General features: G+C 45.7%; 1 protein-coding gene across 1 annotated transcript in view; it reads left to right on the top strand.

Annotated features, from left to right (window-relative positions):
- lrp1bb (low density lipoprotein receptor-related protein 1Bb) overlaps positions 1-11,259 on the top strand; it is a 229,017-nt gene extending 217,758 nt beyond the window's left edge. The window contains exons 84-91 of the mRNA XM_030344004.1: positions 365-526; positions 1,129-1,303; positions 2,174-2,278; positions 5,862-5,938; positions 6,633-6,723; positions 7,402-7,552; positions 8,761-8,835; positions 9,791-11,259. Coding sequence (XP_030199864.1) covers positions 365-526; positions 1,129-1,303; positions 2,174-2,278; positions 5,862-5,938; positions 6,633-6,723; positions 7,402-7,552; positions 8,761-8,835; positions 9,791-9,931 — 977 coding nt within the window. The 3' untranslated portion in view covers positions 9,932-11,259. The remainder of the gene's footprint in view (positions 1-364; positions 527-1,128; positions 1,304-2,173; positions 2,279-5,861; positions 5,939-6,632; positions 6,724-7,401; positions 7,553-8,760; positions 8,836-9,790) is intronic.
- Positions 11,260-14,318: the final 3,059 nt, after the last annotated feature.

Below are 14,318 nucleotides of genomic sequence, written 5' to 3' on the forward strand. Positions count from 1 at the left end.
CCTTGAGGTAATGGCAAACCTAAGCAAACACATTAACAGATGATTAACGATCAACCTCTGTGCTACCCCGTCACTGAATATATCGTCAACCTTTGATGAACATAACACTGGTTTGACCAAAAAACCAAATTGGTCGAAATGTCTGGATTTGGGGACATGTTCGGCAGATCACCCGAAGTGATCCCTTCTCAGGGAACCATGGCGATGTTCCTTAACGAGACGTTTCCATGGTTTCCTCCAAAGAAGCAGGAAGGTTCAACCCCCCCCCCCCCCCCCCCCTAGTAAACATCATGGCTGCTGGGAGCTTATGAATTGACTAACTAAGGGCCCTAATCTCTCTGTTCTCTCCCTGTTCTCTCTCCAGGCAAGCCGACCTGCCGCTGCCCCACCGGTTTCTCGGGGCCGTTCTGCGAGAGAAAGGTGTGCGACAATTACTGTTTGAATGGGGGCACCTGCGACGTGAGCCAAGGTAACCAGCCAGTGTGCCGGTGCATGGCGGAATACACCGGAGACAGATGCCTTTACCGTGAGTGGCCAGAATCCATTACTTCTACCAAGACGGATACTTTTTGGCTGCGTCTAATACGAAAATGAACGGCTGCGAGGAAGAATTCTGTAGTTGGTTTTGGTCCTGCTACTTGTTTAAGAAGCTAAGAGAAAAACCAATCCAATTTCTTTCCACAAACACTGTACTTACCTCTAATTTTAGATCAAAGAGAGCAAACCATTCATCGGTCAAGGACCATGTTGGTCTCTGTGACGGAATGGATGGAATACTTTTCCTTTTTTTTGTTCAAATGTGTTTTTCCATGCCAGGCTATGGGAGAACGAATTCATCACTCGTGGTGACGTTGGTAGTGCTCCGCCACCGCGGGCCCAAGGGGAGATATGTTTTCATCTGTGGCCGAGATGTCATTTGATTCGGATAATTAAGTCCCATTAAAGCCCTGTAAAATTCCTATCACAACACAGCCCCAACTCCGCTCCCAGTGCCTCATTATACGGAGCAGTCTGTTGCATCTCCCCCCCCCTGTTCGGAGCGGGCTTGTGCGTGTATTTATATATCTGTGCGTTTGTGTGTGTGTGTGTGTGTGTGTGTGTGTGTGTTTGCGTGCACTCTCTCAACAGACATCTGCCACCATTACTGCGTGAACTCCAAGGCGTGCACGCTGTCCAGCAGTGGCTACGTGGAGTGCGTCTGTCCGGCCAGGTTCGAGGGCAACAAGTGTGAGGTGGACAAGTGTCTGCGATGCCACGGGGCGCCGTGTCTCATCACCGAAGACACCGGGGACGTGGTGTGCAAGTAAGTTCGCCTGTTGCTATACCGTCGCTGCGCAACACCGTTCACACCGCGGCCGCAGGATTGGTGAAGTTGTGAAGCACATAATACACATTTTTATTACGCGGCTTCAATCACGGCGTTCGTCTGTTATTTCGGAATAGCAGATCGCTGTTAAGAACAACAGACTGTTGCCTCGGATGCTATTTCCAACAGTTGATTTTCAGGAATCTAATTTGATTGTTTTTATTTGCGGATGACATCAAATTATTTTTTAATCGATGCAACCATTTTTTGTTGCCATGTATTTATCTTGTAAGCAGCTGTGCAATACGCAGGATAATGTATAGCGAGCTGATCATTACCAGGAAATAAACCCAGACAGGGTGGTTTTCGACAGGAATTGCTGTAGATTAGTACTTACTTTAATGATGAGGATGTTAGAATGTGAGCTTGATTACTTTTTAATGTTCGGTACATGTAATGTTAATTAACGAGGAACTTGTATTTTTCCAATCTTTGGCATAAAAATGACAACCATTGGGATGTTTGTTTTCTTGCTTTTTCCCTGAAAGATCCGCTGATTCAAACATTAACACACAATAATGAGGCCAAATTATTTTCTCTTAATTGTAAATAACTGCCACACAGTTCCCTCCAAGCGCGTTTGGATCCAACAGGCTACATAATCTCAAGCAATTATTTTAGTATGGTCTTTTGACACAAGCTTAAAGTGCTTCTCAAAATATCCCAAACTTGCTTTTTGCTAATTAAGGCGTTAACCAGACACGTTGTACCGATGTTGACCTCAAAAAAACGTGTTGACTTGGTGCGTATGAGTACAATTAGGCTGCGCGGTGTCACTAGCGTCCGCTATGTCTGTGTTCCTTGCAGTTGCACCAACGGCCGGATAGCAGCGAGCTGTCAGCTGTGTGACGGCTACTGCTACAACGGCGGCACCTGTCACCTGGACCCCGACACCAACCTACCCTTCTGCCAGTAAGTCACCGCTTAATAGGCTCCGGGGAAGTCTGTGTGTGTGTGTGTGTGTGTGTTTGTGTTTTTGTGTTTGGTGTGAAGAAGAAGGGGGGGGGGGGGGGGGGGGGGGGGGGGGGGGGAGGAGGCAGATAGAATCCCGTCCGTACCGGTTCAGACTCCGGGCTCGACAGCACCCTGGCAGACAGGGCTGCCAGGGAGCGGGGCCTTGGATGTCTTCATGGTGCCAACCCGGACCCCCCCGCTGAGAGGAGAGGTACAGGGCTTTGAGATGTCGTCCTTCTCGGGAAGGATCCCTAAGTCGGAGGAACGTTTGACACTGGCGGTCGCGAGCCGCAGCGGGGGGCTAAGTAAGAGCTCACACAGCTACGGCGCCGGGGACGCTCAGCGTTTCATCTCGCGCTGCCGGGGGTTTAAGGCACCTTGATGTTAAGAAACATGCCACAAAGTTCCCATGTTTAACGCTACACCTTTGCACCGGAGAGGGCCTCATCTATGGTTCTTCTCTGCCACATTGTGAGGAAAAGAGAACACACAACCCTTCACCGCATGGTGCAGGCTATTAGCAAACTGGATTTGAATCCCATCAAAGCTTATCGTACTGGGAAACTGTAACAATGTCGCCGTCACGAACCGCTCGGCGCTAATGTCAGTCGGACGCGCAGGCTGTAGGCGGCGACGGGTCTTAGAAGTGTTCGAAGAGAGCTGAGGGCGACGCGCATCGCGCCAGCGGCCTGTCGGTGGCGTCAAGGCCGCTGGCAGCTAACTTGGCGAGGACAAAAGGCTTGACTGGCAGATACCGAAGGTTAATGTGCGACGTCGGTCGGTCGGACGCGGATTGACAATATTTCAACGATAATCGAGTGACGTGAAGGCTGTTAGCGAGCCCCCCTACTGACAAACATTTTAATAAGAAAGAAACCTCAATTTCAGAAAGGCAGCCCTGTTGTAATTTTTTGTGTGTTTTTTATACGACCCGTCATCCAATATGGTTAAGGCGGGATGTGTGGTCATCATTCAACAGTCTAAAGAATGGAATCAATTTCTATGCAAATGTTCCCCATCTCCTTTTTCATGAGCTTAACGGACCCCCGTAATGTGGTTTATTCATTGACTCCAAGGACCCGAGATTAGGTGAAATGATTGATATATCTGTCAAGAAATCATAAATGTTTGACCTTATGCTGGTAAATGGGTATTTCATCAAGGCAAAAAGAGGAATCCTCCCAGGATTGGGGTATTCCAATTGTAATGATAATTTCTCAGATAATGCATCAAAGGTCAAATATCTTCAAAACTCATGATTGTCATCATGAAGTAGATTTTTTCATTCTTTTCCATCCAGCACTCCAGCACATATGTAATTATTTTTTGTACATAAATATATATAGCCTTTATATGTTTATATTTTCGCATGTGCTCTTTCTGATTGGCTCAAATTGCCAAGCTATAGTAATTATAAGTGACTTATTTCTCATTTCAGCAGATACCGACGTCTGAACCCATTTTGATATGCCTATTTTAAGACATTGGCCATTAGCCTTCCTTTCTTGGAATCGACAAAGGAAGGAATAATCTCAACGTCTTGGTGTGCACCAGTACAAAGCCTTACCTAAGACTAAGCTTGTTTAAGCTGACTACAGGGCTTATCAGACATTATTCCAAAAGGATGCAGAACAGCGTGTTCCCTATCTTCATAGCGTTTGCCACAGCTTACTTCCTCAGCCTCCACACAGTAGTTGACTCCTGCCTGGGCTTGAATAAAATGTAACCATACTTTTAAATCTTTTTCCTCTCTCCATCTGCACAATCGACTCCAGGGTACTTTAGTTTGTAAATCGAATACAAAAACACATTAACATTGCTTATTGTCCAATCATTATCGCGTTCTTCATTTAAACTCCCGATTTATTAAAGGTAATCCTGAACCAAGACTAATAACCCCCTGTTTTTCCTCCAGCAGATCCATCTCGGGCTTTGCAGATCCACGAGACAGATGGGAATTGATTGGGGATGCTATGTATTCCTAACAGTTGCTTTTTTGTAGGCGTGCATTTTTCATAAGGCAAAGACAAATCCATGTGTTGGGGCGTTGCAACCTAATTGCGCGCCTCAAGGCGTGAGGCGCGCCGTGCGTCGGCCGACGTTATCAGCGGCCCGGTCGTGCTGCCGTGAAGAACCGTTAGCGTGACCGCATTCTGTGTTCTGCATCTGTGTTACGATTCCCGCTGCCTTCCTGATCACACCACACCGCCCGTGTTTCTGCAGCTGCACATCAGGGTTCAAGAACCAGCGTTGCGATGAGCTGGCCAACCCGTGCGATTACTTCTGTCAGAATGAGGGGATATGCACAATAACGGCCCCTAACAAACCACGCTGCAAGTAGGTCCTCCCTCTCTCTCACCGCGCCCACCCGCATCCCTCCAGAGCCGCGCCGCCCAACCCACCACCCGCCTCCTCTCGCCGTCCCCCTCCACCTCTCCCACTCCACCCAGTCCAGTGTAAAGTGCAGTCCCTTCTGTGGCACGTCCGCACTAGCCGCTCCTCCCACTCACTCACTCACCCACCCACCACGGCCATTCAGTCCCACAGGGTGTGTGTGTGTGCGTGCTTGTGTGTGTGTGTTTGTGTAAACTACCATGACTTGCAGGCACTGAGACACACTCACGGCAGGCCAACGGAACCCTTTTCCTTCAATCGATGGGGGGGGGGGGGGGGGTGGGGGGGACATGGGTGTTTGTTAATTTCCTGGGAAGGACTGACTGTCGGGATGGTTTTATGCCATCCCCGAAGGAGGAACTGAACACCTACCTCCAGCCCGCTGTGTTCTTCTGTTTAGCTTTGCTCCCCTCTCCAACTCTACAACGCTCCCTCACACACACACACACACACACTCCCCCCCCCCCCTCCCCCCCCCCCCCCCCCCCTACTGCTCATCAAAATTCATGCCGGGCTCTCACTGTGACATTTCCTGCCCTGCGAGGGTGAGATTCATTTGACGCACGTGCGGGGGGGGGGGGGGGGGCGCCTTCTTATTTATGATAACTTGATGTCCTGACACTCGCAGTGCATGTCATTTGGCGTAATTTCATTCTATCATCGCCGAGCGTGCGTCGCGTCGGATCACTCATGCTTCGCGGGGCCATCTGCGTCAATCATGCCAAATTGGATATCACCTCCCCGTTAACGATGGCCATGCATTTCCTCCCATCGGATCCCATCCACGGTGTAAATGAGGCGGCGGCGGCATATTGCCCTCGTCGCCATCTTCCTCTGCCTCCTTGTGTCCTTTTGTCTCCCTTCACGGATCAATATTCAAACCCTTGAGTTTGAATGCCCGCATCTCAGAGGCCACATCGACGTATAGCTTGTTTGCATTGTATCCAGCAGCTCGTTAGAATGCATAATGATAAACCCCCTATCCCCAGCGAGATTTAGTGTGCACTTCTCACAAGGCCCGCTCACTAAGTAGAATAATTAGCCTGGTTCCTCAGCAGTGGTTTTCTGAGTTTGAAGCGAGGGGCGGGCAGCGCGTGGCGAGCTAACCAGCCTTTATTTCCACCTTCTTCTCCAAACCCTCCCGCAGGTGCTCGGTCAACTGGGCAGGAACCCAGTGCGAGCGACCCGCCCCCAAGAGCAGCAGATCAGACAACACCACTGGAGGTGGGTACCCCCCGGCCCCCACAGCCTGCCCCCACGGTGGCCCGTGAAATAGCGTCGCATATGCAGCCTATTATCTACCTATTATCAATTAGCACCTTGTTCGATCATTAGGTGGTGGATCTGCCAGCCGTGTTTTTAAACAACACATTGATCTCCCTGCTGCCGTTGCTACTGCTGAGTGTCAGACGGAGAACATTATTGACCAGCCATAATGGATTTCAGCAGATCCAGAGCTTTTATTAGAGCGAGCACGCGCGCGCGTGTGTGTGTGTGTGTCTGTGTGTGTGTGTGTGTCTGTGTGTGCGCTGTTGCTATGTATAATCCTTATACATAAACAAAGTATCCTACAGCGATTTTGCATCTGTTAATTATGATGTTCAAGAATGACTTTGTGAAAATACATAACAGTATTCTGTGTGTATGTGTGTGTGTGTGTGTGTGTGTGTGTGTGTGTGTGTGTGTGTGTGTGTGTGTGTGTGTGTGTGTGTTTGTGTATGCATGTATATGTATGCCTGTGGGCTTGTGTGAATTCATTTTAATAAAAGAAAAGATGGTCTGCATTACACAGCTGGTGTTTCATAGAATAGCATCTGACCTCTTTCTGATCCTCTCCCATCTCTTGTCTCTCTCTCTCTCTCTCTCTCTTACTCTCACTCTCACTCTCACTCTCACTTTGACTCTCGCTCTCTCTCAGGGAGCATAGCCATCATTGTACCACTGGTGCTGCTGGTCATCCTGATCGTGACAGTGGTGGCCGGAGTTTTCATCTGCAAACGCAGGCAGAGGTAAAAAAAACAACAACACACAAACACACATCTATAATATATTTGCTGCTGTCTGCTAGCAAGTGGTGTCTGTGCAGACAGACAGAAGCTGCTTTGTAAAGTGTCTCTGTATTGAATGAAGGATGAAGTTGTCAGGTAGAACAGAAACAATGGCTACGGTTTGGCTGGTGGCCTATGGGGGCCTGGGGCTGACTGACACTGTAGTCTGATGGTGTACAGCAGGCTTAAAGGGCGGATCAAGGTATTGTGAGGCGTGTCTTGGTTGTTTTGTATTAAACCTGAAATCCTGGCTGGAACATTTCTTTTAAACCTCCTCTAATCCAGCACTATAATTGAAGCCTCATTATACATCGAGTTCAGTGGAATTCACTTTTCTTTCCCTGACCCCACTGCTGTAGAGTCCAGTCTGACGACGGCATTGTGGACCCAAAGCCCCACACAAACAGAATGTGTGAAAGTGTAATTCATTTGCGTGGTGTCAGTCTGTAACCTCAAGCGACCGACGCGGCCTCTCCTTCACGCACGCATGCACGCGCGCGCGCACACACACACACACATACATACAAACACGCCACATGGTTCTGAGAGATCCAGGGCCCTCTAGCCTCACGGTTTCTCACCAAAGAGGGTCCTGCCTGGTCTTAACTTGATCCCCCCCCCCCACCCCCCTCCCTGCAGGGGGAAGCGTGTGCAGCGCCAGCCCATGACCAACGGCGGCATCAACGTGGAGATCGGCAACCCCTCCTACAACATGTACGAGGTGGACCACGACAACCACGCAGACGCCGGCAGCCTGCTCAGACCCAACTTCACACTGGACCCGCACAAGGTCCGTGGGCTCCACCACCTTAGTGGTGTTGACTGATGAAACCCATGAGGGAGCAGAACCGTCCCCTTAAAGGTGACATACTACACCACCAAGTGTGATGGTGGTTAGCCGTTACAAGCCGTTTTGAAAATCGGCCCCTTCTGACATCATAGGGTGGGCGTGTCCTCCTAGATGTATGATGGATAGATGAGCAACGTTTTCTACGGCGCGCCGTGTAGGCTGGTGGACTGATCTATCCAGCCCACATCTAAGCGGACACGCCCACTTGTGATGTCAGAAGAGGCCGATTTTCAAAAACGGCTTGTAACGGCTAATCCCACTCACACCTGGTGGTATAATATGTCACCTTTAATAAGCCACGGGAGACCACAACGTCCATATGTTCACCGTTTTGGATGCTGAGCAACTGTAAAATGTGTCTTTTGTGCACATCCAGGGCCTTTTTGGGCTCTGGTGCGGATCTCGAACCCGTTAAAAAAAGGAGCATTCTATATAGTGACCGATATGTTTTGAACTACAAGTTCTCACAGCTCTTGTGTGTTTAGATTATTGTAGTCTCTGTACCACTCGCAAATGTAATAGTCCAGGTCCATGATAAGCTACCGGGCCAGACTGTGTGTGTGTGTGTGTGTGTGTGTGTGTGTGTGTGTGTGTGTGTGTGTGTGTGTGTGTGTGTGTGTGTGTGTGTGTGTGTGTGTGTGTTTCTGTGTGAAAGGCATTACTCCTATGCAGGTACTCTGTGCCAAGGGAGCCTTTATCTGGTCGCTGATGTATTCTGTACATGGGGTTCAGGGGCTTGCTAACACTCAGCATATCAAACAAATCATAGCACCTTCACTGATGTTGTTATCTCGCCGCCTAGCGTTCCCCAGCCCTAATACTATTGCTTTTTGCCCGGCCAACTTTGACATGTGCTATTGTCGCTCCAATCTCTCCCCTATCTTTTTTTTTCCCACTACTGTTCTGCTGACTTGAATACTAACAAGTCCCCTGTTTTTCCCCCAAAAATGTTGTCTTCTTAAAGACGGATGGTTTCTTTCTGGTCTTTACCTTGAGTAGCTTGACTTATAACAGATCATATTTTTTGTGTACATGTTAAGAGAAAAAAAAGAATCCCACCCGTTTTCAGTCATCCATCCCAAGTTTGTCTCATGAGGTTAGTGTACTGGGCCCTGGTCCTCAGCGATGCTACTCTGGTTCTGTTGCAGGGCTGGTGTGTAAAATCCAGTGACCCTCGTGCCTTGGGCATCCACACTGTGCCCAAGGAGGTTATTCCTGGACAGGTGAATGGCTAACTACTATTGACGTTATTTGTGTTTCCACAGGGAGTCATGTTTGAATATTGAAGGAGGGGGGATAGGTTGTCATGTCTTAGTGAGACCGATATGGAATAGTGAGCTTGTTACATGCAAGCCTCCAGGATTTCCCGATCGCGTCAAATCACGCCATATCAAATTAACCCTGAGAAATTGCATGAGTTTCCATATTTGTTTAATCACCGCATGTCTGCATAAAGTGACCATCGTCGCACTTTCCCTCGATATTCATCACTCTTCCCCTTACAAAAAGTCACGTCAATAAACAAAACGTCTTTACGGTTATGAACAAGCAGGCATGTCTGCAAAACTTCTACCGTTAAACCTATTCAGCCCGAAGCCCTTTTTGGGCTAATCCTCGACTTAAATGACATGCCAAAGTAAATCATGAATAGCTCTAAATCTGTTCATGAGGTGTCCATGGGGTAGATATCATGTTTCGCAATAAAAATCTGGGTTCTATGAACTTTATATGTAACTATCACCTTTTCAGGGTAAACTAACCTAAACACAAAACAAGTAACAAGTAAATCATCATATATATTTGAAATCATCAATATTCTAATGTTCTCCCTCTTTACCTACTTTATTGCAAAACATTCACCATTTCACCACAGCATTATTGGCCGCAACAATCACAAGAAAAAGGCTCAAAATCCTGGAGGGACTGTATTTTGCGGACAGGTTTCTAAGGAGGGGATACCGGCGGACAGTGCTTTCACTTTCACTAATATGCATGCGTCTTGCTCCCTCTGCACTGCTTCAATTGCCCTGTCTGACTCTTTCTGACTTATTTGTTTCCCAGTTTCACCACTACACGACTATAAGGCAACTTGGCAAAGTAGACAACGATTCATTGCAGGACATTTTATGCGACCTAAGAGATGCTTAAGATAACCTCTTCCCCTTTGTGTCTCTACAGCCCATGAATTACTCCAACCCAGTATATGCAAAGATATACCTGGACGGACAGAACTGTAGGAAGCCAGTCATCAACATCGACGAGAGGAGAGAGCTACTCCCAAAGAAACTAGAGGGGACGATTCGTGAAACCGCCGCATAGCCTGACTTTAACCTTTCTACTCCTTTTTTACCGCTGTGTACAAAATGTATAAAATGAAGAGAGGAAACAAAACAAGAATTTTCTATTTCCTATCGGGCTCTTTCTGTTTCTTTTAAGCATTTAGCAGCTCTTATTTTTTAGCATCCAGCATAGTCTTATTTGTGGGCTAAAAGGTTTCAAACTTCAATTTTGTTTGATTCAGTTATTTTTCGGTTTTTGGTTAATTTTTCTCATTTGCTTTTTAATGTGTGTCGAAATATATGTCACCGCACATACCGCGACTATACAGTATTGCGGTGACGTAAAACGCTGCTGACTAGCTCAACATTTATTAACACCAGAACTCACATGTGCGCACAGTTGAAAACTTTAAAGAAACAGTGCTTATATTTGTACCAATATCCGTATGTCTCTCGTTGGCGTGGAGTGAGCCCATTCAGACCGAGGGTAACGAACCAAGGTGGATGACCATTTTTGTAAAGAGTAGTCCCATGGATAGTTTATTTACTATAGAGTATTTTAAAGGGGAAGGGGTCTAAAAAACCTGTTTCAATATGGGTCTTTCTGTGTGTGATGTTATGTAAGTGAGAAATCACTTGAAAAAACGACCACTACTAAAAATTAGCCAATTGCAATCAGTGCCAGCAGTGATGTCACAACCGTGGTCTTTTTTAACTGGATGATATGCATCCTGGAATCCCCCTCACAGAGACTCTCTATAATTGGAAGAGCCACTGACTTGTTGGTATGTAGAATGAGCCCTGGAAGATATAAGTATTTCCAAAAATTTGCAAAATTCAAGCCGTGGCAATGATATAAAAATTGATATCTGTAGTAATGAAGCGGTCACTCTTGCTTTTTCAACCTAAAGTTTGGACCATTCGACTTAACGGCTTAATCCTTTTGTGTTTCATTGTGTCCCCCCCCCCCCCCCCATGTCCACTTTGCAACTTCAACGTCTTAAAAACAGGTTGAGGCCCACCTTGAATGTTCTGAGACAGAGTCCTGTATCGTGTACTGTAAACGGACAAAAGGGGCAATATTGCATAGCATATTTTTCATGTCTTGTGTATCGATGGACGGCTTATGGACGCTGACGGAGGAGGATTTACAGGCAAAAATAATTATTTAGAGAGCTATATACACAACGCACATCTGTTACATTCAGAAGAAAAGGAAGATCATAGATATAAGAAATTTTATAATTTTGTATTTGATTTGTATGTCGTTTGGCTGCTTGTATTTTGAAGAAATGTATTAAATGTAAGTAATTTTTTATATAAAAAAATGTAAATCAATATCGAATAAAGGGGGCTTATTTCCACCTTGGAGGTATTTTTTCTCTGAATAATTTCCAGCCGCACGCGTCAGTGGGCCAGACGCCTTGGCTGGGACTGTGTCTCACAGCTCATCGTGGTGTGTACGGTGGTGAAAGCTCCTGTGTGAATGTCATTTAGTATTTTGCCATGGTTCATCCATTTGAAATGACCTACAGAGAGCCCTAATAGCAGACCAGGGATGCCGACCGGCAAGGTTGATGTATGTTCCGGTGGGAACGTGGCCAATGGGCTTGTGTGTCAATCACCACAGCCAGGCGTCTTGTTGGTTTTGTAAAGGGGGAAGGCGGCGGTGAATGGCCGCTTTGTCCCCTTTTAACACATACACTGCGTCCATACTGTGGCTTCCTCACCATGGCAACCGGAAGAGTCAATGGCACTTGCTCATTGCCCTTACTCTCAATCGTATTAACAGTATTATTATCTTTCTCCGTTTCTCTCTGTTCCCTCTCGCTCTCTCTCTCTGTTCTCCTTTGTGCTCTCCGATTTGTGACTGCTGCTACCCAATCAGAGGCAAATTTTAATCATAGATTTTTTGGGCGTCATTCTTTACATTCTCAAATAATGACCTCAACATTGTCTCTGCCGTCCTGTTCGAAGATACTGCACACTGACATTTTGACAATCGAGACTTAAGATGTCTGAATTTGAAATGATTTTATTTATTACTAATTAAAAAAAAAATTGGCTTTTGCATCGGCCGTTTCCTTGCACATATATTATAACTTTATTCAAGACACAGGAAGGTCCACAAAGACAGCACAGTACATTATGTAAAAAGATAAAAATCGTTTTAACCCTCCTTGCCTTGATCCGCTACTATATGATTACATCTGGCTGTCAGCAGTCACAGCCTCTCCAAACCACTGTGGGGTTTCTGGGCACTCGACCGAAACGCGTGATTAGTAGATTGTTTACTGTAAAAAAAGAAAAACTGTTTCCATCAATTATGATAAAAACACTTGATTCCAACTACAGCGAAGCATAAACAAAATAACAACCTAAAAACTGGCTACACTCATTGCTAGCAATTAATTTGTCGTTTTCTGCACAGGGTGAATGATTGCTGATTGCAGTAAACATTCAATTTAATTGCACACAAGCTGAATAACCTTTTGTGATAATTAATTATCGTGAGTCACTGCATAGAAATTCTATATCATAGTCTCGGAAAACATTGACCATGTTTATTTCCATTGGTTGCATGTAGAAGCCAATTTTGTGTTGGGAACAAATATGGCATCTATAACAAGGAAGGGCTGGCCAGACACACACGGATCAATACGACTATCTTTAACTTTCACTCTTATAATTATATTCAAAAGCCGAAAGCACAAAGCTTGCTTTCATTTACCCATCTTGTGTTATGGATCTGGCAAGCATTAACTATGTTTCTTTAGCACCATTTTAATGCGCAAGTTTCCATCCTGGATGAACCATAGCAACATTCAGCAATAAGTTTAGGCACTGAAATCCGCAGGGCACTCACAGTACAATATTACACAACATTTTTAGGGCCAATATAATATGTCTATATTGCCTATAGCAATTCTGTGAATTACGCGATATGAAAAATGTTTATGGTGTGATTTATCTTTTGTGTTGTCTAACGTGTAAATTGGGCTAGGACAGAATTATAATGTAGCGATTAACCATCTGCAAATACAATATTGGGCCCTCTGTAGGAAGGCACAGTTCATTTGCTAAAATTACTGATTTATGTTTGCAGATTTTCAGGTCAATCTGCCAATACAAGTATTGTGGAAGCAAAGAATCACAATGTATATATTTTCCCTCCATCACTACTATAATTGAACAACTTACTATAAGAACGTAGCAGCGCATAACTTAGTTAGTGCTCATTATGTTTGCCCAATCAGCCCCAATCATCATATAACATCACATGTGGAAGCTAGGTTTTGTCCTGTGATTGATAGTCTATGCCCAATCCAACTTTTGAAGTTCTTACTTGACTTTATGAAGAATCGAATGCGAGTCAAATGCTATTTACTTTCATTCAACAGTACTGCATTGTAAAATGTTGGGCAATATATTCATACGATTTCCACAATATCCTCAAGGGCCAATGGTACGGATTGTCGGACCCCAGGGTAGGGTATACTCATGCAATGCAAGTGAAAATAACCATTTTGTCACAAGCGGTCGGGAGCAGGTTGGAGCTGCGGTGTTTGTGTCTGGGCCACCGTACGGGAACGTTGCCATCTGAAGAGGAAGTCCCCGCTCAGCTGCAACTCATGGCCATCAGAAAAACCCGCCGCAGAAGCTAGCTGGCGCCTCTCGCCTGGTTCCTATCTGAAGAGCAGAAAAACACATTCGAAAAACAAGTCTGGAACTCGCCCGAATCGCTTTCACTCCCTTCTCCTCCCCTCTCCTCATCGATTTGTTGTCCCTTTCCACTTAGCAAGCATCACCATGCTTCTGCATAAACATCTGAAAAACCCTGAGGACTCACCTCCCTGACAGAATCAATGAGAACCTTAGTTCGTATTCACATTATAAACAATAGGCCCTGCACGCACGCGCGGACACGTAGCTAGGTAGGGAAGGGGATCCTTAAAGAAAGGACAACATAAAGAGAGGTAGAGAGAGCTGTCTGCATGGAAACGACCACAGCCAGAGCAAGAACTATTCCTGACCCCACATCAGGTGACTTTTAATTTGCTAGGCTTTTGCTTTGTTTGAAAAGGTGCACACAGGTCCTGAAATTAATTATAGCGAAAGAAAAACAAGTTTAACATTTAAAATGCACAGCCAATTTATCCAGATTCATGTTTTGAATGATGTTAAGTCTTTCCCATTATGTTTGGCGGAGAATAAAGAGGGGAGAAGGAGGAGAAAAAAGATCACGGGCAATCATTTTCCTATTGTACCGCAAAGTGATAAAAGCTGCTTCACATTTTGAAAGTTGAATAAACTCCAGTCCAACAAAGAAATGACAAGTACCACGGACAGTAACGCCGTGTTAATTAACACTCACCCAGCGAAAAATACATAAGAGTTATCTTGGCGGCATTGAACAATTTCATTTA

The sequence above is a fragment of the Gadus morhua genome, chromosome 20 (genome assembly GCF_902167405.1).
Source record: "Gadus morhua chromosome 20, gadMor3.0, whole genome shotgun sequence".
Lineage (NCBI taxonomy): Eukaryota > Metazoa > Chordata > Actinopteri > Gadiformes > Gadidae > Gadus > Gadus morhua.